Source organism: Castor canadensis, chromosome 8, assembly GCF_047511655.1.
Source record: "Castor canadensis chromosome 8, mCasCan1.hap1v2, whole genome shotgun sequence".
Taxonomy (NCBI): domain Eukaryota; kingdom Metazoa; phylum Chordata; class Mammalia; order Rodentia; family Castoridae; genus Castor; species Castor canadensis.
The window spans coordinates 158715104-158737048 of NC_133393.1; the positions used below are offsets into that span (position 1 = coordinate 158715104).

General features: G+C 50.4%; 2 protein-coding genes and 1 pseudogene across 5 annotated transcripts; 1 reads left to right on the plus strand and 2 right to left on the minus strand.

Moving 5' to 3' along the window:
• Window positions 1-627: 627 nt before the first annotated feature.
• Window positions 628-2752, minus strand: LOC109697363 (large ribosomal subunit protein eL32-like; annotated as a pseudogene).
• Window positions 2753-3969: 1217 nt separating this feature from the next.
• Lmf2 (lipase maturation factor 2) lies at window positions 3970-8994 on the minus strand. Of its 2 annotated transcripts, none has more exons than XM_074084774.1 (14): window positions 8839-8994; window positions 8178-8431; window positions 8036-8064; window positions 7693-7910; window positions 7440-7576; window positions 7122-7263; window positions 6829-6963; window positions 6653-6758; window positions 6466-6562; window positions 6208-6390; window positions 5965-6133; window positions 5774-5885; window positions 5603-5696; window positions 3970-5510 (listed from the first exon to the last, which is right to left on the minus strand). In XM_074084774.1, exons 1-14 carry the CDS (start codon window positions 8930-8932, stop codon window positions 5208-5210), a joined length of 2073 nt encoding a protein of 690 aa, XP_073940875.1. In that variant the 5' UTR covers window positions 8933-8994; the 3' UTR covers window positions 3970-5207. The 2 variants fall into 2 exon arrangements, with proteins under 2 accessions (XP_073940875.1, XP_020036719.2); XM_020181130.2 differs by having other exon boundaries at window positions 7440-7618.
• A 204-nt stretch (window positions 8995-9198) lies between these two features.
• Window positions 9199-21903, plus strand: Ncaph2 (non-SMC condensin II complex subunit H2). Of its 3 annotated transcripts, none has more exons than XM_074084776.1 (20): window positions 9199-9509; window positions 15223-15324; window positions 16844-16899; window positions 17016-17100; window positions 17177-17245; window positions 17400-17479; window positions 17562-17707; window positions 18065-18148; window positions 18641-18765; window positions 19585-19656; window positions 19990-20056; window positions 20171-20278; window positions 20399-20452; window positions 20593-20663; window positions 20745-20838; window positions 20925-20993; window positions 21103-21158; window positions 21245-21346; window positions 21432-21598; window positions 21666-21903. In XM_074084776.1, the coding sequence occupies exons 1-20, from the start codon at window positions 9402-9404 to the stop codon at window positions 21682-21684; spliced, it is 1734 nt and encodes a 577-aa protein (XP_073940877.1). In that variant the 5' UTR covers window positions 9199-9401; the 3' UTR covers window positions 21685-21903. The 3 variants fall into 3 exon arrangements, with proteins under 3 accessions (XP_073940877.1, XP_073940876.1, XP_020036730.1); XM_074084775.1 differs by having other exon boundaries at window positions 9200-9509; window positions 17562-17677; window positions 21449-21598; XM_020181141.2 differs by having other exon boundaries at window positions 9202-9509; window positions 21449-21598.
• Window positions 21904-21945: the final 42 nt, after the last annotated feature.

Genomic DNA, 21945 nt, shown 5'->3' on the forward strand with positions numbered 1-21945 from the left:
GTTTTTTTGTTTTTGTGGAACTGGGGTTTGAACTCAGGGCTTTGTACTTGCAAAGCAGGTGCTCTATCTCTAGTCCATTTTGCTCTGGTCTTTTTGCACAGGGGGTTGCATGAACTATTTGCCTAGGCTGGCCTTGACCTGTGATCCCCCCGAATCTCAGCCTCCCAAGTACTAGGATTTTAAGTGTGAACCACTGGTGCCCAGCCCCCCAACTTTTTTGGGGGCAAGGGGTACTGGGGCTTGAACTCAGGGTCTACATCTTGAGCCACTCCACCAGCCCTTTTTTTGTGAAGGATTTTTTTTTTTCAAGATAGGGTCTCTCGAACTCTTTGCTCAGGCTTTGAACGAAGATCCTCCTGATCTCTGCCTCCTGACTAGCTAGAATTACAGGCATGAGCCACCCATGCCTGGCTCATGTTAGAGAGATTGGAAAAAATGACTCACAGAAAGGGAGGGGATATTTGTAAAATCATATATCTGATAAAGGATTAGTATCCAGAATATATAAAGAACTCTACAACTCAACTATCAAAAACCAAAATACCCAATTAAAAAATGGGCAAAGGATCTTTTTTTGCAGTTTTTGAAGGTTTATTTAAGCACAAATAAAACGTGCACGTGGGCCCTCTATTCGTTTTCTTCACTGCGCAGCCTGGCATTGGGGTTAGTGACTGATGGCCAGCTGGGCTGCTCTTTCCTGGATGGCTTTGCGGTTCTTGGAGGAAACACTGCGAGCAATCTCAGCACAGTAAGATTTCTTGCACATCAGGAGCACTTGCAGCTTCTTGACGTTGTGGACCAGGAACTTCCGGAAGCCACTGGGCAGCATGTGCTTTGTTTTCTTTTTGCTCTGTGACCGATGTTGGGCATCACGAGTCGATACCCTTAGGTTTCCGCCAGTTACGCTTAATTTTGACATAGCGGTCTGACTGGTGCGGGATGAACTTCTTGGTCCTCTTTCTCACGATCTTGGGCTTCACCAGAGGTCTGAGGGCAGCCATGATGCCGAGTAGGAGATAGCAGCCACCACGGTAGGCAGTGTTGAGGAAGAGGCTGGGCAAAGGATTTAAATTGTTTTTTTTTTTTTTTTTGGCAGCACTGGGGTTTGAACTCAGGGTCTTATGCTTGCTCAGCAGGCATTCTACTACTTGAGCCACTCTGCCAGCCCCTTGAACTGACTTTTCTCCAAGATACACAGCCACAAATACATGAAAGTTGCTCACAATGCTAGGTGTGGTGGTGCAGGCTTGTAATCCAGCACTCTGGGTGCTGAGGCAGGAGGAGCTCAAATATCATATCAAAACAACATCAAAAACTAAAAACACCAACAAAGGAAAACAAGTGTTGTTATGTGGAGAAACTGGAATCCTTATGCATAGTGGGTGGGAATGCAAAATAGTGTAGATGCTGTGGAAAATCTTGGTGGTTCCTTAGAATGTCAGCCTCAAAATCACCATATAATCTTGCATTTCCACTCCTAGGTATATGCCAAAGAACTTAAAGCAGGAACTTAAACAGATATTTGTACACCGGTGTTCATAGCAGTACTATTCACTATAACCGAAAAGTAGGAACAACCCCAGTGGCCATTTGAGGCACTGCCTATAATCCCTATGAGGCTAAGGCAGGAGGACCACTTGAACCCAGGAGTTCAAGACCAGCAAAATTCACAATAGCAGGAGTCTTTCTTTTGCAATTTTTTTTGGGGGTTGGTTTGAACTCAGGGCCTACACCTTAAGCCACTTCACCAGCCCTTTTTTTTTGTGTTGGGTTTTTTTGAGATAGGATCTATCGAACTATATGCCAGGGCTGTCTTCAAACTGTGATTCTCTTGATCTCTGCCTCCTGAGTAGCTAGGATTAAATGTGTGAACCACCGGTGCCCAGCATGGAACCCTGTCTTAAAAAATAAAAAAGCAATCTATACAAGCAACAGGGCATTATTCAGCCATAAAAATATAAAATTCTGATCTATGTTATAACATGGATGAATCTTGAAAATACCATGCTAAACACACTAGATGCAAAAGGAAAGATACTGTATGATCAACTTATATGAGGTGCCTTGGATAAAAAATTCAGAGACATAACGCAAAACAGAAGTTGTTTGAGCAGAGAGTGGTTGTTTAAGGGAGGCAGGGTTTCTGTTAGGGGTGATGAAAATGTTCTGCAAATGGTGATGGTTGTATCATCACACTGTTAATGTAGTTAATGCTACAAAACTATACTTAAAAATGGTTAAAATGGCAAATATGCTATATATATTTTTCACTACAAACATCAGTTAAAAAGACAAAATTAGCGGGGTGTGGTGGTATGTCTTATCTCAGTTACTCTGGTGGCAGAGACAAAAGGATTGTAGTTTGAGGCAGGAGTTAGCTTCTGGAAGACCCTACCCGAAAAGCAAACTAGAAGCAAAAGCACCGGGGCATGGCCCAAGCGGTAGAGCATTTGCCTAAGAAGTAGAAGCTCCTGAGTTTAATCCCCAGTACTGCTGGGAAAAAAAAAATTACACTTACGAAGTAGTTAAAATGGTAAATGGACTAAAATTTTTTTTTTTTTTGTCCATTTGAAGTTATCAGTTTTAAAAGAGAGAAGCCAGGTGCTGGTGGCTTATACCTGTAACCCTAGCTACTCAGGAGGCAGAGATCAGGAGGATTGAGGTTCAAAGCCAGCCCTGGGCAAATAGTTCTCAAGGCCGTATCTTTTTTTTTCTTCTTTTATTCATATATGCATACAATGTTTGGGTCATTTCTCCCCCCTTCCCCACCAGCACCAGGCAGAAACTATTTTGCCCTTATCTCTAATTTTGTTGAAGAGCGAGTATAAGCAATAATAGGAAGGACCAGGGGGGTAAGGGAGGGGGCGGGGGGAAGGGGGGAGAAATGACCCAAACAATGTATGCACATATGAATAAAATAAAAATTAAAAAAAAATAAAGTGTTGAAAGAAAAAAAATAGGAAGGACCAAGGGTTTTTGCTAGCTAAGATAAGGATAGCTATACAGGGAGTTGACTTGCATTGATTTCCTGTGCATGTGTTACCTTCTAAATTAATTCTTCTTGAACTAACCTTTTCTCTAGTTCCTGGTTCCCTTCTCCTATTGGCCTCAGTTATTTTAAAGTATTTGCATTAGTTTCTCTGCATTGAGGGCAACAAATGCTATCTAGGTTTTTGAGTGTCTTACCTATCCTCACCCCTCCCTTGTATGCTCTTCCTTTATCATGTGCTCAAAGTCCAATCCCCTTGTTGTGTTTGCCCTTGATCTAATGTCCACATATGAGGGAGAACATACAACATTTGGTCTTTTGGGGCAGGTTAACAACCTCACTCAGAATTATGTTCTCCAGTTCCATCCATTTATCAAGACCATATCTTGAAAAAACCCATCACAAAAAAGGGCTGTCGGTGTGGCTCAAGTGGTAAGAGCGCCTGTACAGTAAGTGTGAGGCCCTGACTTCAAATAATTGATAGTGGCCCAGCACTATACTATCAATTATAGTAAAAGGAGGTAGAAACAACCCAAATTATCAAAGGATGAATGGAACACTACTCAGCCATAAAAGAACGGAGTACACATACACATTACAAAGTGGAAGTGCCTTGAAAACATCATGCTGAACAAAAGAAGACACAAAAGGGCCTATATTATTCAATTTTTCTCTTTAGGGATTTCGGGGGATGGAACCCAGGGCTTCCTGCATGCTAGGCCAAATCTTGTACTGCTGGGGGTATGAAGTTTCTTCTTCAGATGAGAAGGTTCTAGAACAGATTGGTGCTGGATGTACAACTGTGAATATACTCAAAGCCATTGAATTGTGTACTTTAAATGGGTGAATTGTATAGCATGAGAATTATCAAGGAAGCTGTCACAGAAAACCCAATGGAGATTCACAAACTGGGCTTAAAAGCCTTAGATAAAGAACAGGTTTTTACATTTCAAATACATTACTCATTTTTTAAGACAAAGCCAGCTTCTAGTTTGTTTATTCTATGTGCAAGAGTCCCTTGAAGGCACCTGGAAGCTCAGATTTTAGGCTCTGGTGGAGTTGGGAGCCAGCCGTCTGTATGGTCTTGGAGGGGAGGTTGGTGATATGAGGGCTGTCAAGGGGGTCTGTGGGCAAGAACATTGGGTGGGGGTGTGGATAAAGCAAGGATGGAAAAGCTGTGCTGTAAGGTCCCAGGGAGGGTGGTGGGTGACCTGACAACCTGACCCCAAGTGGAGACCTGGATGGTATATGCCAATTACCATGCCACTCCTGTCTTCCTTCCAGGATGCGGCTGGAGGTGGCAAGACCCACCTTCCCTCTTCTGCCTGAGACCTAGGACCTCCACTGACCTACCAACCTTTGTCCTCTTCTTCTCCTTCCTGCTTTGTTTCTCCTTCATCCCTGCACACTCTGATCCTTCTGTCCTCTCTTAAGACCAGGAAGTGGAGAGGAGAGGGGAAAGGGCTGGGTTCTGGCAAGTTCTCTGGCCCTTGTCTGGATCTGTCCCCACCTTACACCAATGGCCTCACAGCCCTAGTGTGACAAGTCCACCAAGCTGTGCTGCCCTAAGGTTCCTGTGGCCAGGCCCTCTTGTCCATTTCATAGAGAATACTGAGGAGGGACAAGGAGGTTCCCCATTAAGCTAGGTCAGTAACAAGCATTTGGGCTGTGCCCACTGTCCTCAGGCCTCCCTAGCAGGAAGGAAGCACCAATATAAAGCCATGCACAAAGGATGCCTTTATTGGTGCATGGGTCTGAAGAACAGGTCTGAAGGGCAGGACTGGAGGATGGACAGGCATGTGAGGAGCTGCCATTGTGAGTGACCACCTTCCCTGCTCCTCTCCCCAGTGAGTCCAGCCCCTCCATACTGGGGCTGGGGTGGGGGCTCTAGACCCAGTCTTCTACAAGCTGGTAATAGAGGCAGGGCTCCCATGCTGAATACGATGTCCTAGGAAGGACCTGAGAGGCTGTCACATGCCCACTTCTGGGCCAAATGGTGAGGCAGTGGGGGGTGATTGGGGAGGGATGTGGTTGTCATGGGGAGATGAGTGGGCCCTCAAGGTAGTACTCAGCAATCTTTAGTGGGCAGCACCCCAACCTGTGTTTGCCCTGGCAGGATTGGCTAAGGCACAGTAACTGAGCTGTGTCCTGCTGCTGGTCAGAGTCAGAGCTCTAGGGACCTGATCTTCTTGGGACATGTGGCTAATAGCACATGCAGCTACTTTTTCCTCCGGGTGGCCCGGGTGCCGCTGCTATTGCTGTTTGGAGCTGGGTCAGCCTGCTCAGAGGCAGTTCCAGAATCCTTCTTGGGGGCAGACTTGTGCTTTTCTCCTCGGGCCAGAAGTGAGGACTGGAATGACCAGGGGGTCATTAGGGCCTGCACAATTCTGACAGCTCCCACAGCCCCCAGAAGTCCCCAGAGCAAGGTGGGAGGCTCCAGGGGAGATAGCTGTGTCCGCACCCAGTGGAGGGCCTGGGCCAGGGCTCTTCTGGGGCTGTGGGCCCGGGGTGGACTCTTGTCCTGTGGGGACAGGATTGAAGAAGGCTCTCAGGGCTCGCCCCTGTGGAGGGTTCACCTTGCCACCTCCCCCAGACTGGCTGATACCCTCCTACCTGAAGCCCAAACTGCCTGAGCAGCATCTCCAGCTTTGGGTCACCCAGAGACACAGGTGGGAAAAATTCCTCCACCCACTGGCGGTGCCACCACCTACCGCAATAGAACTGGATGTTCAGTGCATGGCCAGAACCCAGGCCCCAGCACCCCACCTGGAGCCCTGGCCTTACCCCTTCTCCCCAGGCTGTGAGAACCAGTACTTGTAGCGCTGGGCCCGGATGTAGGTAGGCGGCTGCTTGTGAAATGGGTAACTGGCGACATGATTCTGAACCAGGCGGATCACTGTACAGGGGAGGGGACTCAGCATGGCCCTGAATCCTGCATATGCCCTTCCTCAACCCTCCCCCGGCCTGCCCTTCACCTGGCTCCTTGCCCTGCAGTAGGCGAAACACCAGGCTGGTGAACCAGGGGCTATGTGTGTGGGGGCCCAGGGCTGCAAACCACATCTGCCAGTCAAGGCGTGGCTGGTGGGGAACCAGGATGGGGGGTGGTCGGCTCACATTCCCAGGCTTGTACATGAACTCGATCTCCTGCCAGATAGATCTAAGGTCAGCTTAGATGGCTGGAGTGGATCCCTACTACCCCACCCCTTAGGAGGGCTCACTGTCCAGTGATGTCCATCGTAGCTGCCCTCCAGCACCACTTCAGGCCGCCCACCAACTCCAGTCATTCGGCGGAAGAGGCCATATGAGTTGGCCAGCTGCAGGTGCTCCACAGCACTGAACAGGCGGTGGGCCCCGGTCCAAAGATGCCCATGGGTCCCAGCCTCCACATAAGAGTAGGGCACCTGCAGGCAGGTAGGCAGAGGCTTAGTGCTTCCCCCCAGGTTCCTCCAACCCTGATCCTCTCCACTGCTACCCACCAGGCTGATCAAGAACAAGGCCACTGTGGTAACACCCAAAACAGAAAGTTGGACTGCAGCAGTGAGCTTCTGTAGCCATCCTTGCACCTGGATCCACCTGGAAACAGAGCATAAGTATAGTCAGGCCTGAACTGAAAGCTGCCCCGACCCTCCCCCCATCCCACCACTGCCACTCTAGGGCACACACCTCCAGAGGGTGGTCAGCAGCTCCCAGGCCAGGGAAGCCATTCCTAGCCACACAGTGGGCAGAGTCACTGTCTTCAGCCACTGGGAGAACTGGTGGAAGGTGAAGGCTGCCAAAAGAAAGGGATATGAGGAGAGCTGGCCCAACCCTTGCCCTTGGGTTCCTCAGCCAATACTCACTGGTTCTGGATTGGATCGCGTACTTCTGCCAGTCAACCTCCAGGCCAAAGTAGTGCACAGTGCCGTAGGCCAGCAGCCCATAGACAGCCAGTTCCAGCAGCAGGGACAATGCAGCCAGAAGGGCCTTGGGCCAGGCTGTGGGGCAGGACAGTCACAGGTTGGCTTAGGGGCCGCAGCCAGGTTGTCTAGGTGGAGTTGGAGCAGGGGTCCTTTATGGGGTGTTGGAGGGAAGGAGAAACCCTGGGAGGGTAAGGGACCAGGACAGCCAGCTGCCCAGACAGGTTAACACTCACAGGTAGACATCCTCTTGTGGTGGCTGAGGTCAGGCCCAGCGGACAGGTGATGGTCATCCAGGAGGGAAGTGGTGAGTACCAAGGTCAGCAGGTTGAAGAAGTTATAGTTGCCGGTGATAATAATCAGGACTTGCAAAAGCACCTGGAGGCGGGGTGTGTACTGAGTTCCAGAGGCCCCCACGGGGTCCTGCCTTATGGCACACGTTTTCACATGTGAGTAACATCTCTAACTGTGAGGCTTTCCTGACAGTAGCAGTCATCTGTCCCTAGGGGGACCCACTGGCCAGTGATGAAGGCCACACCCTGTCCCCCGCTCACCTGAGTGTAGAAGGCAGCCAAACGCAGGCGGCGAATGGGGGCGAAGAACAGAGGGGGCACTGCAATCTCGATGAGGAAGGTGGCCACCACACTGAGCTTGTGTAGCCAGACCGGCAGGTGGTGAGCGAGCCAGGCGGCTGGTGTGGGCAAGCACTGTGTCTCATAGTGGTAGGTGAGGGCTGCAGGTCATGGGCAGGTGGTCAGGGCTGAGCAGAGCCTCCAGACCACCCCAGGTTCAGGCCCGGATCCTCACCAGTGAGCCCCCACCATGTGGGGCAGCGGCTGGTCAGCTTGACCACACCAGAGGCGAACATGAGGCGAAATAGCAGCCAGCGCACAAGCCAGAAGGGGAGGCCTTCATGGAGTGAGGCCCCTGACAGTCTGCCCTGGGGAGGCTGCTTGTGGTTGAGGGGCTGCTTGAGGGGCGCCACCAGCACAGCCAGGAATCCTGTCTCCAGCAGCAAGGAATCCCTACAGGTAAAGGAAATAGCACAAAGGGCCCCTTCCCATCAAGGCTGCTCCCCTGGGGGGGGTCTTCCCAGGAGAGGCAAACACCCCTGCCCAGCCTCAGTAGCCCTGACCCAGTAATAACTCACCACTGGAAATAAAGGAACACCTGGCCCACCTGCAGAGAGAACAGCTGTCAGGGAAATGGTGTGTGTCTGCCAGGTCAGGTGAGGCAGAGGTGGGTTAGTAGGATGGGGGTGGGGGAGGTAGAGTGACAAGGGTCTCACTTGCCTGGCAAGCTGACAGGTAGGCAGCCCAAAGCAGCAGGTAGATGAGAGGGTGGCGCAGAGGGCGCAGGAGCAGGGCACCTAGGGCCAGCACTGTGCCCAGCAGGGTTAGTAGCTCCAGGCCCTGGGCTGTGTCCAGCCCCAGCCTCGGTGCCTCCCATAAGAGAGTTGGTGTCTCCCACAGCTGCTGCCAGCGCCCCTTGCCCTGAGGTCGCAGCGTCCTCCGTGCAGGTAGGATGCCCTCTGGTCCATACAGGCCTGTTGAGAAGGCATGTCAGGCTAGGCCTTGGACACTGCCCTCCCAGACTAAATTCATCCTGAGTCAGTGCCTGCAGATGTCCCCCACTCCAGCTCAGGACCTTGCAGTCACTGCAGATGTTCTCCCCTAGATTAGAACCTGTTGACACCCACCTGGGACCAGAAGCTACGTGGCTCCTAGGGTTCTGCCCCTACCCCAGTGAGAACCCGAACCCTATGGGAAACGGACGTTGCACGTTCTTCTACCGCCACATCCCCACGGCACGCAGGATAAGAACCGCTGTCCCCTAACCCCGCGTGAAGGCCTGGATGTCACGCCGCCCCAGACCGCGCGAGTGCAGGGTGGAGGGAGATCACACAGAGCCCCGCAAGCGGGTTGGCGGACGTCCCACCCTCGGCGCCCTCACCCGGGATCTGCGTGTAGAGGGAAGCGAAGGCAAACATGAAGACCGCGGCCACGCCCTGGAGGAAAAGCTGCCGCGGGACGTGGGAGCCCGCCATGTCCGCTACGCGGCCAGCTAGCGCAGAGCCCGCGGATCCCGCGGCTCCGCCCAGCCCCTGCATTCCACCGCGTTAGACCCCGCCCACCCGTAGCCCCGCCCCGCGGTAGCCCCGCCCCCACGCTGCAGTCCCACCTACCGCCCCGCCCCTTAGGTCCTCTCACTGCCTCCCTCGAATCTCCGTCCCCGGCACACAGACTCTACCCCTCTGTAGATCTCAGCTTTTCCGCAAGCCTGTGCGTGCGCGTGCGTGCGCGTGCGTGCGTGCGTGCGCGTGCGTGCGTGTTGGTGTGTGTTGTGTGTTGGTGGGGGACGGTGGTCCGCGTTACGTAATAGATGCGCGCTCGGCACCCCGAGTACGTACTTCCTGGGCGGGAACAGCAAAATGGCGCCAGAACCAGTGGCGGGCTGAGCCCGCGGCCCTGTTGGAAGTCGGCCCTGCGGTCCCCGGGCGGCGGGCCCTTGCGGACATGGAGGACGTAGAGGCGCGCTTCGCCCACCTCTTGCAGCCCATCCGCGATCTCACCAAGAACTGGGAGGTGGACGTGGCGGCCCAGCTGGGCGAGTATCTGGAGGAGGTGAGAGCGGAGCGGGAATGGCAGGGGCGGGGGCTGCACGGCTGCCTCGGGTCTGTGGCCATCTGGCCCTTTGGCTGCCCCTACCTCAGGCTTTTCCCGCAACTCCTTCCCTGCTTCTCGAAATCACCCCTCGTTGGATTAGCCTGGGCCTGTCATTGCAGATCTCTACCTGTCACCCAGCCCTGAGATTTGGTGGGTTGTGACCGGCATGTTTTTCCAAGGTGTTGGAATAGAGTAGGAAATGGTGTCGTCTTCGCTTTGTGTGTCGTGGGCATGTTTTGAGAGAGCCGAATCGCGACGTCGGAGAGATTTCTTATCTTGAATCTTCAAGCCAGTTTCAAGTTAGTGCCATGTTTGATTCTGTCAGCATTTAATTCTTCCACATTTAATAGCTGTGTCTAGACCTCTGTTGAAGAACTGTCTGCTTTATTTCTGCGTTTCCTTTCACTCCTGAAAAAGCACAATCTGGCTCCCACTAATGCATACTTTACACATCCCTTGCTCAGTAGTGACCATCCTACTAAATCCGAGGAACACTAGAAATGTCATTCGGCTGAGCTGCATTTGTTGACCACTCCTTCCTTTTTGAAACAGTGTTGCTATGGTTTTCTTCCTGTTTCACTGCCTACTTTTTCTCTTGAAGTGTCGAACACTTCAGCATGGAGCCTTCTTTCGCTTAAACAATTTCACATTTCAGTGATTTAAAATATAACCTGTATAAAGACTCTCAGATTTATGCCTCTTCTCCCAGTCTGTTCTCCGAATCTGCCATCCACTGGGATGTTACTTGAGCCCTTAGATTTAATTTATTTAACGTGGAGTTCTTTGTTTTTCTGCGTTGGTGCTAGTGTTCCCCATCTTGATAAATAGCACCACTGTTAAGAGAGCTTGTAGTTACTCTCCTTACTTTTATTTCAGTTACCATCCCATAGAATTTGACAAGAATTGCTATGACTGAAAGGTTTTTGAGTCCTGATTAAAACTTTATTTATGACAGTATTCATAATTAGCCTGAAATGCATTCTGTAGGTAATCTCTACCAAGTTTCTGGAATGTTTTCTTAGACTTTTGGATGTGCAGCAGCTTACATGTCTGAAATTACTTGAAGGCATCACTTTCCAGAAAGCTTACAGTTGGGCCCTGTACCATCCCAAGTCCTCTGTAATTCCTCTTGGACATTTTTGCTGTAATTATAAAAAGGGTAGTTGAATAAATAGCATCACCATTCTTTGCTGTGGCACAGGTTATAAACTTAAGTGGAGTTTACCGGCAGCATCAAATGTTTCAGCTTTAAAAAATACAAGTAGGGTACAAGTTACATGTTTAGTTCTAGAAAATTTGTGCAATATGTTCATAACGATGGCTGTGGTTGCCACAAAGTGCCTCGTTTACCTTTAAATACAGTTAATGTGTCATGCTTGCAGATGGAAGGGGTGGAACTGTGCACTAAAGTGGGGGCTTTCACTGTAGTATTTGGCAGAGTTGCCTTCTACCTGCCAGTTCAAAAGTTCAATCTGTTTTCATCTAGAATATATATACTAAAAAATGTCAGTCTCTTAAACAGCCTTACTCTGATTCAGCCTCTTCAGACACTCTTGTGTTGTGCAGCAGTGGCTCTGTGTGTAAATGCTGTGCACTGAGGATACAAAAACAAAAAAACACATGTACAGGATCATGCCTACTACCAATCAGATGTCCATTTGTTCTCGTGTTTGTTAACAACCCTTTATCTCTTAGTGTTATAAACTCCACTTAAAACTGATTAAAGTCTCATTCTTGTCAAAAAAAAAAAAAAAGAGAGAGAGAGAGCTTGTAGTGAAACGCCGTACTCCACACCAAGTTTATCCATGAATTCTGTGAATTTTACCATCAGAATATCACTTGAGTTCATCTGTTCTGTTATTTCTGGTCCAGGCTTGGATCTGTTGAAAACCTTCATTCCCATCTGGTTACAGCCTTCCATCTAATTCATGCTCCATCCAGCAGCAAGCATAATTTTTAATTAAAATCAGGCCACAGCACTGCCCTGTCTAAAATCCCACAGTGGTTTTTCATTGCACTCAGCATAAAATCCAAACTTCCTTTTCAGACTCTGGTCCTGTTCACTGTTTCAGTCTCACCTCAGGCTGTTCTCTACCTTGTTCTTTGTTGTTGTTTGTAACTTTATTTTATTCCATATTGTGCAAATCCAAGGTCTTGCACATGTTAGGCAGTGCTCTGTCCCTGAGCCATACCCTCAGCTCCTTTCCCTTGTTCTTTTTGATTGTTTGGTTATTTGTTTTGTGCTGGGTTTTGAACTCAGAGCTCTGTGCTTGCTAGGCAAGTGCTCTACTACTTGAGCCACTCTACCAGTCCTTTTTTGTACTCGGTATTTTTGAGATAGGGTCTCACTTTTTGCCCTGGTTGTTCTGGAACCTCGATCTTCCTCATCTTTACCTCCTGGGTAGGGTAGCTAGGATTACAGGTATGAGCTACTGGTTCCTGGCTCCCTTGTTTTTTTGAACTTGTCAACCTATGGTATCCCAAGCTCATTCTTGGCTGAGGGTCTTTATAATTTCTGTGCCCATTAAGGACTATTCTTTTATGACTTAAGTTTTTTTCATCCTTTAGGTTCCTAGCTTAAACTATCTAAAGTAGTTTTTTCTGTCATAGTACTTTATGTATTTTAGAATGTTTATCACAAGCCCGTCTTTCATTTATTTGTGGTCTGTTTCCACCCTGGAATGTAAATTCTGCAACAATAGGAACCATGCATAAGCTCTTTTCCTTCTGCTTGTAGAGTGCCTGGCACATAGTAGATGCACAGTAAACACTTTTAAGTGAATAGGTGATCTGATGGTCACCTTTCTCTGCTCCGTGCAGTTTGCTGAGAAAATGCAGAGATCTGTGTCCAGTAGACCTACTATGATTTAAGGTTTCCACAGTATGAGGACACCTGGTAACTCTGCTTTCCAGCTTGATCAACTCCCCTCATGCTTCAAAGAAGACGGATCTTTCAAACACCGTGGAGTCCTGATTTCCTAGCCTCTAGTTTTGTCTATGTTCTTTTGTTTTCAGTACATTTACTAGAATGTTCTTTTTTTTCCTAACACAATTTATGTTATCTTTCATTTACTTATTCATTATTGCTAAATATCTATTGTGTATGGTGTACACACCTTTTTGGGTGTGTGTGTTACAAATTGAAGTAACTCACAAAAATAATTTCATAGGCACTAGAGAGATTAAGTGATGTGCCCCAAGTCACATCTACTATGTGTGTCTTTGTGTAGTCACAAACTGGTGATAGGTTTGAAAGAACAGTTTAAGGTTCTATGAAGAGTTGGAGTGTGGAAGCTAATTTTGCTTGGGGTAAAAGGAGTTGCCTTGTCCTAGCTAGCCGAAGAATGTTCCATGCAGAGGGAACACAATGCTTGGAAGATTTTGAGGTTAGAAGGCACTTCTGAAAGTGGGTCAGTGGGACTGCTGTGCATGGGGTAGGGAAGGGATGGTAGGTGGACAGGAAGGCTGGTGAATATGCAGGCCTCCCTCAGGGGCTCTTGTTTTTGTTTTTGTTTTTCTATATAATAGTTGTATAGGGGGATGCATTGTGATATTTACATATGTGTTTAAAATATATCTTAGTTGGATGTACCCCCTCATCATTCTCCCTCTTCCTCCCTCCCCCCCTTCTTAGAACAATTTCAACAAGTTTCATTCTTCTGTTTTCATATGTGGATACAAAACACATCCACCATATACACCCTCATGCCCCCTTGTGCCTATCCCCAGAAAAGATTTATTTTTCCCTCCTTCCCTGCATTTGGGGGCTCTATTGAGGATTTTTGGTTTTTTTTCCTAGGAGTGGCCATTAGGGTCTGAGTAGAATGATGTAAGCACTGGCCAGTGAAGAGTAGGGGAGGAGAATGAGGGGCAAGAAAGGTCCTGTTAGTGCAGAGGTCCAGGTTGACTCAGAGCAGTGGTGGTCACTGTAGAGGAACTTGGAAGTAGCAGGGAATGGGACCAAGATTGAATGGGCAGGGGAGAGAAAAGAGGGAAGGAGCTGAGACCCCTGAGTTTCTGGGAATAGTGGGAATGTCTAGAGCTCAGCATGGATTTGTTGATCGTGAGGCTTGGTTATGACATCTGAACACTAAAGAAGGCAGTAGATGTATGGATTTAAGCTTAGCTGGGAATTCCAGCCTGGAGTCATGAGAGTCAAGCCAGCCTGGGTTAAGGGTCATTGAAAGGAAGAGCTTCCTCCACATTCTCTTCTTTCAAGCCAGGTCCTGGGTACTCCGCAGCTTTCATACTTCTGTAGACTACAGTACTCCTGTGTCTTTCCTCCCCCACACCTGACAATCTCCCTTTGTCCTTCAAGAATTAGTGGAAACAGCTCTCCTTGGTGATGTACTCCCAGATCGTTCCCTTCTTTGTGGTACCACAGTGCCCAACACCTCTCTTTTGCCCCCAGCATACCCTATGCTTCGGCCATTTGGTGTAGTACTCATTTTCCTACATGGTTTTATCCTATCTTTTCATGGGTGATCATTCTTCCTAAAATACCATTTTTTTTTTCACCTGCCTGGTGAGCTATCCATTTCTTAGGCTAGCTCTGACTTCATTTCAGTTCATCAAATATTTATTGGACACCAGCATCAGGCATTGAATAAAGACTGGAATTACCCTAATGCTTCTCACAGTCCACCAAGGAAGAAGAGACTTGAAAATACTGTAACAAGGTCACACTGGGATGTCAAGGAGGTCCCAGACAGCAATGGAGACACTGCAAAAGTTTGCACTGGGGTCAGGCATTCGAGGCAAATGGAAGAACAGGACTTCAAGGTGTTGTTCTTTGAGAGATGTTTAGGAGAGGGGAAATCTTTTATGGTTAAGTGCAGACAGAAAATATTTGGGGGGTTGAGGGTGTCCCTCAGTGGTAAGAGTATAGCATGCCCAAGACCCTGGGTTCTATCCCCAGAACCTTAAAAAAAATTCTGGGGCTATTTTGATGTCTTTGGAGATCTTTAGTGGGCAGCTGTAAATGCAGCCCCAGAGCTTCAGAGAGAAAGCTGATCTAGAGATGAGCTTGGGAGTTGTTGGTATGCAGTCCATTGGTAACTCAGGCTTACTAATGCATGTGGGACAGATGAATGCACAGAGCAAGAGTTTGCACTGGGGAGAGGCATCCCAGACAGGTGGAAAAGCAAAACCAAAGAGCTTGGAAGTTGTGCCAGAGGAAGAGTCAGGGCTGAGAGTGGAGTCCCAGGATGCTGGTGTTTAGGGAGTAACACAGGAGCTGAGGCTCAGAGAGGCCCAAGTGGGTTACAAAGGAAGGAGGATTGCTGACTTCTCTGATTCCTGGGTTCCCTGCTCAAAGGATGGAGACCCTGGCATTTGTCTGTCTCCCTTTCTTTTTCTCTGGGTGAGGGTTTTTCCTGCTAGAGTCTGTCCTACTCGGCCTCAATCTGGGTGAGCTGGTATGCAGTTCTGGCAGTTGTGGACAGTATGGTCTGGGGGCCTTTCTTTCCCAAAACACTAGTCTCAGAGGATACAGGAAGTAGGGGTAATCACAAAGAACTGTCTCTCCCCTCCAGAAAAATCCAGGGCAACTGGTGAGCCCAGAGCAGAACTGGAGCTATCTGTGCATGTGGGTGGTGGGTAGGATTGCCCTGGGAGGACATGAGCACAGACTGGGCCTCAGCTTCCCCTGTACTGGTGTCCTTTCTTGCAGCTGGACCAGATTTGCATTTCTTTTGACGAAGGCAAAACCACAATGAACTTCATTGAGGCAGCGCTGCTGATCCAGGGTTCAGCCTGTGTCTACAGTAAAAAGGTGAGCCCAGTGGGGTCCTGATTGGTACTTTAGTGTCAAGTAACCTTGGTCAACTCTCTTGGGGAAGCAGCAGTGTTTATCTTTCTATGACCTGCCTTGTCAGCACTGCAGCTGCACTCCTGATTCCTTCACATTTTAATACCAAAGATAAACTTGGGTTTAAAATGGCACGGCCATGCTGGCCACAGTGCCTCATGTCTATAATCCTAACTACTCAAGAGGTAGAGCTCAGGAAGGTCAACCCCAGGCAAAAACATGAGACCCTATCTGAAAAATAAAGCGAAAAGGGCTGATGTGGCTCAAGTGGTAAGGTATCTTCCTAGCGAGCTGAAGACCTGAGTTCAAATGCAATACCGAAAAAAAGAAAAAGGTACAACCTGGCTGGGAGTGTAAGTCAGGATCTCATTGGATCCTTAGTACCACAATAAATGAATAAGAAAATAAAATAGCATGGCCAAGAAGAGAGGGTCATGTGTGCTATGGATGCTGTTATCCCTCATGCACGCACTTAGCAGTAGTCCAGCATGTGTATATGCTCTGCCTTTCTTGCCCCTCACATGTGGGTGCTTCATCATCAGCTCTAGTGGTGGGACCTCCTATTCTGTGGAGGAGACAGACAAGAAGCAAGTGAAGTGAAGGATTTGTTAGGCAGGCCCAGCATGGCTGGAGTTGTGACCATCACTGGGTTTCTGTGGATGGGGCAGCCTGGCCAGGACCAGAGAAAGAGGAGGAGAAGGAACTGGTGTGGGGCACTGGTGGGAGCCCATGGGCAGAAGAGAGCAGTAGTTGCCATGTATAAGGAGCCCAATTTGCCTCTGCCAAGGGTTGTGTCAGGCACACAGTAGGCGCCCCATTGTGGTGTGGCCACACCCTCTGTTGAGGAGGCCATGCTTGCTATGTGGAATATGAGGCACAGGAGAGGAGAATTAGGAGCCTTGGTAGTTGGATTAATTTTCTGATCAGACGACTGATTGATTTGACTTGAGAATTAATTTTGAGGGTTTTTCTTTGGTTGGTTTTTTTTTTTTTTGGCAGCACTGGGTTTTGGACTCAGGACCTCATGCTTGCTAGACAGGCACTCTTATCACTTGAGCCACTCTATCAGCCATTTTTCGTGTTGGGTTTATCGAGATAGGGTCTAGCAAACTATTTGCTGACTTGGACCTCTATCTTCCTGATGTCTGCCTCCTGAGTAGCTAGGATTATAGGCTTGAACCACTGGGTACTCATCCAGTTTTGGGTTTTTGAGGCAGGGTCTTGCTTTGTACCATAGTCTGGCCTTGAATTTGAGATCCTCCTACCTTAGCTTCCTAAGTGCTGGGATTACAGGTGTGTACTACCACATCTGGTGAGAATTATTTTTGGTGGCAAAATGGACAGGGCTCATGGAGGTTTGGAAGCGATGGCCAGGCCTCAGTGTATGCCAGCATCTAGTTGGGAAGGTTTCAGGGGAGGCCTGCGGACCATTGAGGGTGGGCCCCTCCTTTCCATGGCCTCATTGCCTACCTCTGGTTTCCAGGTGGAGTATCTCTACTCACTGGTCTACCAGGCTCTTGATTTCATCTCTGGCAAGAGGTGAGTACTAAATGTAAGCCAAGAGACAGAGCCTGGGTTTTGCAGCTGTGCCCTGCTTGCATCTCCAGTGGCTTCGTAGCCTCCCAGGATGCCCATGGGATGTTCTTCTCTCTCAGGCGAGCCAAGCAGCTCTCTTTAGTACAGGAAGATGGGACCAACAGGGCTGTCAACTCGGAGACCCCCCAGGAGGCAGAAGATGAGGTGAGTTGGTATACATGGCCCTGCTCTGGGGGGTTGCCTGGGCTCTGCTACCATGAGCTCTTGCTGTCTCCTGCAGTTCCTGTCACTGGATGACTTCCCAGACTCCCGGGCTAATGTGGATCTGAAGAATGAGCAGGCGCCTAGTGTGAGTGTCCTGATACTTTAGGTTGGGTTGGGGTGGGGTTAGCTCTATACTCAGGGCCACGTTTATGTGGTAGGGTAGGAAGGTGCTACTCTCTGTGGGTACCCACGTGGAGCTCACATAATGCACAACTCACCTCTCCCTATCCTGCATGCAGGAACTGCTTATCATCCCCCTTCTGCCCATGGCCCTGGTGGCCCCTGATGAAGTGGAGAAGAACAACAGCCCCCTGTACAGGTACAGGATTAAGCCCAGCACAGGGAGGGAAGAGACCTGCTTGGGAAGGCCCTCTACAGTGGGGGTGTTTTTGCCAGCACAGTCGTCAGGGCGAGGTCCTGGCCAGCCGGAAGGATTTCAGGATGAACACGTGCACCCCCAACTCCAGGGGGGCCTTCATGTTGGAGCCGATGGGCATGTGCCCTGTGGAGCCTCTGGGTGTGTGCCCCATGCCAAGGAACCAGAAGGGTGAGGGCTTGGATGGGGGGAGGGAGTTGGTGGGAGGGAAGGAGTAGAGTTCTTTCTGTGGATTATTGCCAGGTGCCCACTGCCCTCCAGCTCTAATCTTGGGGGCTGCCTCTCAGTAGGTGCTCCCTCTACTCTAGATAGGTTGGTTGGAGTCCTTCCTGCCTTTACTGTGCCTTGATTGCCAGCCTGAAGGTCACAGCTAGGCTCAGTACTGGGGCCTGACACTGGTCCCCCTCCCAGCCTCAGACTTGCGGCCTGCTGGGCTTTGCCTTCACCTGTCCCCCTGGAGGGACTTGTTGGGCACCTGATTGTGACCTGGGTGTGAGGCTAATCCTGTCTAATCATCATCTTTCCCAGATGCTGGGGGCACTGAGGAGCAGCCAATGGAAGTCTCTGGATGCGGAAGTCCTGGCCCCATACTCGGCTTGTCCCGAGAGCCAGGTAAGAGCAGAGGTCTATGGTGGGACTGACAGGGCTGAGGAGGGGACCAGGGAGGCAGAGCTGGGTGGATAGGCTCTGACAGGGCTGCTCTCAGCTTCCGTAGGCTGACCTACCTGCTCCCCACTCTGCAGCTTGTGCAGGCAAGGTATAGTGGGAATAGACATAGCTTTGGATCTGGCTCCCTGTGCTCAGGGCCCTGGCCTCTCTGAGCCTCAGCGACTGCCCTCTGCCCTCCTGGGCTTCCTCCTCCCCTGGGCAGGCGTAGATATCAACATACAAAGAACATCTGCCAAGATACAATGAACCAAACAAAGTATACCAGTGTAAGAGTATAAGACCCTGCTTATGGGTGAAGCTGAGAAGAGAGAATGACCGATCAGGCTCCTTTGGGTGTTGGCCATGGGCAGCCTGGCCCCACCCCATAGGGCAGCCCCCATCTGCTGTCTGGTTTCTGGGCTCCTCAGGCTGATGGATCTTTTGGTCCCTGCCCAGACGCCTTTCCAGAAGGCCCAGCACCCAGCAGTGGGGACGAGGACACAGAGGACACAGTAGAGCTCCCGGAGGCCACGGTCCCCAAGGCTGCTCTGGAGTCTGAGGAGCCCAGGACCCTACAGCAGGTGGGATCCCACTGAGGCTGGATAGGTCAAGCTGTCAACCAGGCAAGCCCTGGCTCTGGGAGGACAGTGCAGTGGCTTTGGCTCCCTGCATTTTGGTCTCTGCCCCTTCTCTCTGGTCTTTGTACATCAGGCCAGTGGGGTTCTTGCCCAAAAGCCTGGCTGTCTTCCAGCCAGCCCTTTTGATGGCAGCTTCCATGTTCCTCTCCTCCCTGAGTAGAGCAACTGCTGCTCATCAGAGGGATAGGCTGGTGTTCAAGGGTCTGAGCTCTGGAGTTCACAGTACCTGGGATGCCAATTGGTCTCTAAGGCCCACTCCTGTAGTCAGGCTGGATGGGTCTGGAGGTCTTTGCTGCCTACCTCAACCCCCAAGGGTGGGATCTATCCAGACTACAGCTAAGAAACACTTAAAAAGAAAAGAACCTGGGGTTGGGGATGTAGCTTAGTGGTAGAGCATTTATCTAGCATGGAAAAGGCTCTGGGTTTAGCTCCCAGCACTGCAAAATAAAGTTCTAAAAGCCATATAGTATAAAATGTTAACACTTAACTAATTCTGGATGGATGTTTGTCATGTTCTTTTTTTTTTTTTTAATTTTTAAAGAGTCATGATGGCAGTTTGTGTGTATGCTCTAAAATTTTTCTTAGGGTTTTGATTTTACTATTTAGTGCTTTAACAATTTGAACTTCTTGCCTCAAGAGGGCCCTTCCAGGGTTCTTGACATTGGACCTTATGGCAGAGCTGATGGGGTTCATGGACCCTAGGGCAGAGCCTAGGGTAGACAAAGGGCAGGAGAGGGGACCCTGTGGGCTGTTTCTTTGTAGACTACCACCCTACCCAGGAGGTACATGCTGCGGGTGCGAGAGGGAGCCCCAGAGCCTGTTTCCCGGTTGAAGGTGAGTGGTATGGAGGCCTTCGTTCCCCTAGGACCCTGCCTATAATGCCTTTGCCTCCCTTTGGTGCCTCAGTGCCCAAGCTCATAGCCTGTGGTCCTTTATACTCACATTTTTCAGAATCTTATTCCTTCCAGAAATTAAAGGCCCCTCTCCTGTAGCACTGGGTTACCTCTTTCCCTCAGCCATTGCTCTCTGTGACCTTGGGTTGAGTGTGGTCAGCCCCTCACTGGGCTGTCACTGCCTTAGGTATCTGCTGTGATAGGGGAGGGAGATACCTCTCTGTGTGTGTGTAGCTTTCCTCTTGATCAGGATCTGATTGTGCTCTGTGCTTAGGAGACTCCAGACCCCTGGCAGAGCCTGGACCCCTTTGATTCTCTGGACTCTAAGCCCTTCAAGAAAGGTAACTAGGTGGGGGTGCTTCCACTTAGGCTCCCCTGGCCAGGTTTGCTGGGACATGGGGAAGTAGGGTAAGAGTAGACTCTCCTGATCCTAAACAGTCCTTATCTGCCCCCAGGTAGGCCTTATTCTGTGCCTCCCTGTGTGGAGGAGGCTCCAGGACAGAAGCGCAAGAGGAAAGGCACCACCAAGCTGCAAGACTTTCACCAGTGGTACCTGGCTGCCTGTGAGTGGGTGTGATGGGCTGGGGTGGCACATCCCCCATCTCCTCCAATGCAGTGAGCAGCTCCCAGCCTGAGGGAGGTCATGGCTTTGGCTGGGTTCCTGCTGACCCGGTTTCTCACAGATGCTGACCATGCTGATAGTAGGAGGCCTCGGCGAAAGGGCCCAAGCTTTTCAGGTGAGCCTGGGGTCCTGTGTATTTGCTCAGGGAAGACTAATACTGTCTGTCTCCCCAAACCTTTTGCCAGGTCACCCAAGACCCTGGGTAGACTGGTAGGAATCTGGGCAGGATGTGGGAACTTCATCCTTTGTCTACAGACATGGAGGTCTTGTACTGGAAGCATGTGAATGACCAGCTGGAGACCCTCCGGAAGCTACAGAGGCGGGAGGCAAGTACCCACAAGGCTAAGGTCTGGGAAGCCATGGGACCCAAAGAGATGACAGTGTCCTCAGATGCTTTCTCTGGACAGATGGCTGAGCGGTGGCTGCCCAGAGCTGAGGAGAAGCTGTGGCCTGCAGAGGAGGACCGCCTGGAAGATTCTCTGGAGGACCTGGGGGTGGCAGGTATGTGCTTGTGGGGGTGGTTTGCGGGGTGGAGGGGGCTCAGCACTTGGTGCCAGCTGCCAGTTGCCTGTTCCATGTCCCCACAGATGATTTTATAGAGCCTGAGGAGTATGCTGAGCCTGAGGGGGAAAAGCCTGGGGAAGCTGCCAACCTGGGTAGGTCTGAGTTGGCAGCTGGCCAGGGTATTTTGAGGGAGCTAGAGCTGTGGAAGGGGAGAATGTGTGTGATCCCTCAGCTCAGCAACTCATGATTGGCCCTCCCCAGATGCAGAGACCACACCAGAATCTCTGAGCTATGAGGAACTGGTTCGAAGGAATGTGGTAGGCTTGGATCAGAGGGTGGGAGCTGAGTGGGGCACCCAAGGGCTCTGCATGCAAAGTAGAAGCCCCCCCTGGTCATTCCGTAGGAGCTCTTCATTGCCACCTCCCAGAAGTTTGTCCAGGAGACGGAGCTAAGCCAGCGCATCAGAGACTGGGAGGACACCATCCAGCCCCTGCTCCAGGAGCAGGTGAGGTGGACACTCCTTGGCAACTGCAGTCTCCAGGTGTCTGCCTAGCCTTTGTCTGGGCCTTGGCCCTATCCACAGTCAACAGGTCCTTCCCCTGTGTAGGAGCAGCATGTGCCCTTTGATATCCACACCTACGGGGACCAGGTCGTCTCACAGTTCCCCCAGCTCAATGAATGGTGTCCCTTTGCGGAACTGGTGGCTGGACAGCCTGCCTTTGAGGTGTGTCGCTCCATGTTGGCCTCCCTGCAGCTGGTGAGTGGCCCAGGACACATGGGAGGGGGAGATGGCCCTGGACCCTACTGATGCCTTACTCCGGCAGGCTAACGACTACACTGTAGAGATCACTCAGCAGCCAGGGCTGGAAGCAGCTGTGGATACCATGTCTCTGAAACTGCTCACACACCAGCGAGCCCACACGCGATTCCAGACCTACATTGCCCCTTCCATGGCCCAACCCTGAGTGGAGAGCCCTGGAAGTCTTGTCCCCTCATCCTGCGTGCTAAGGGGCTGCTTATCCCTATGCTGCTTCCATCTAATAAAATGGTGTTGCCATCCCACCTACCCCCACAAAAAAACTTTGCAAGTGCTGTGTGCAGAGA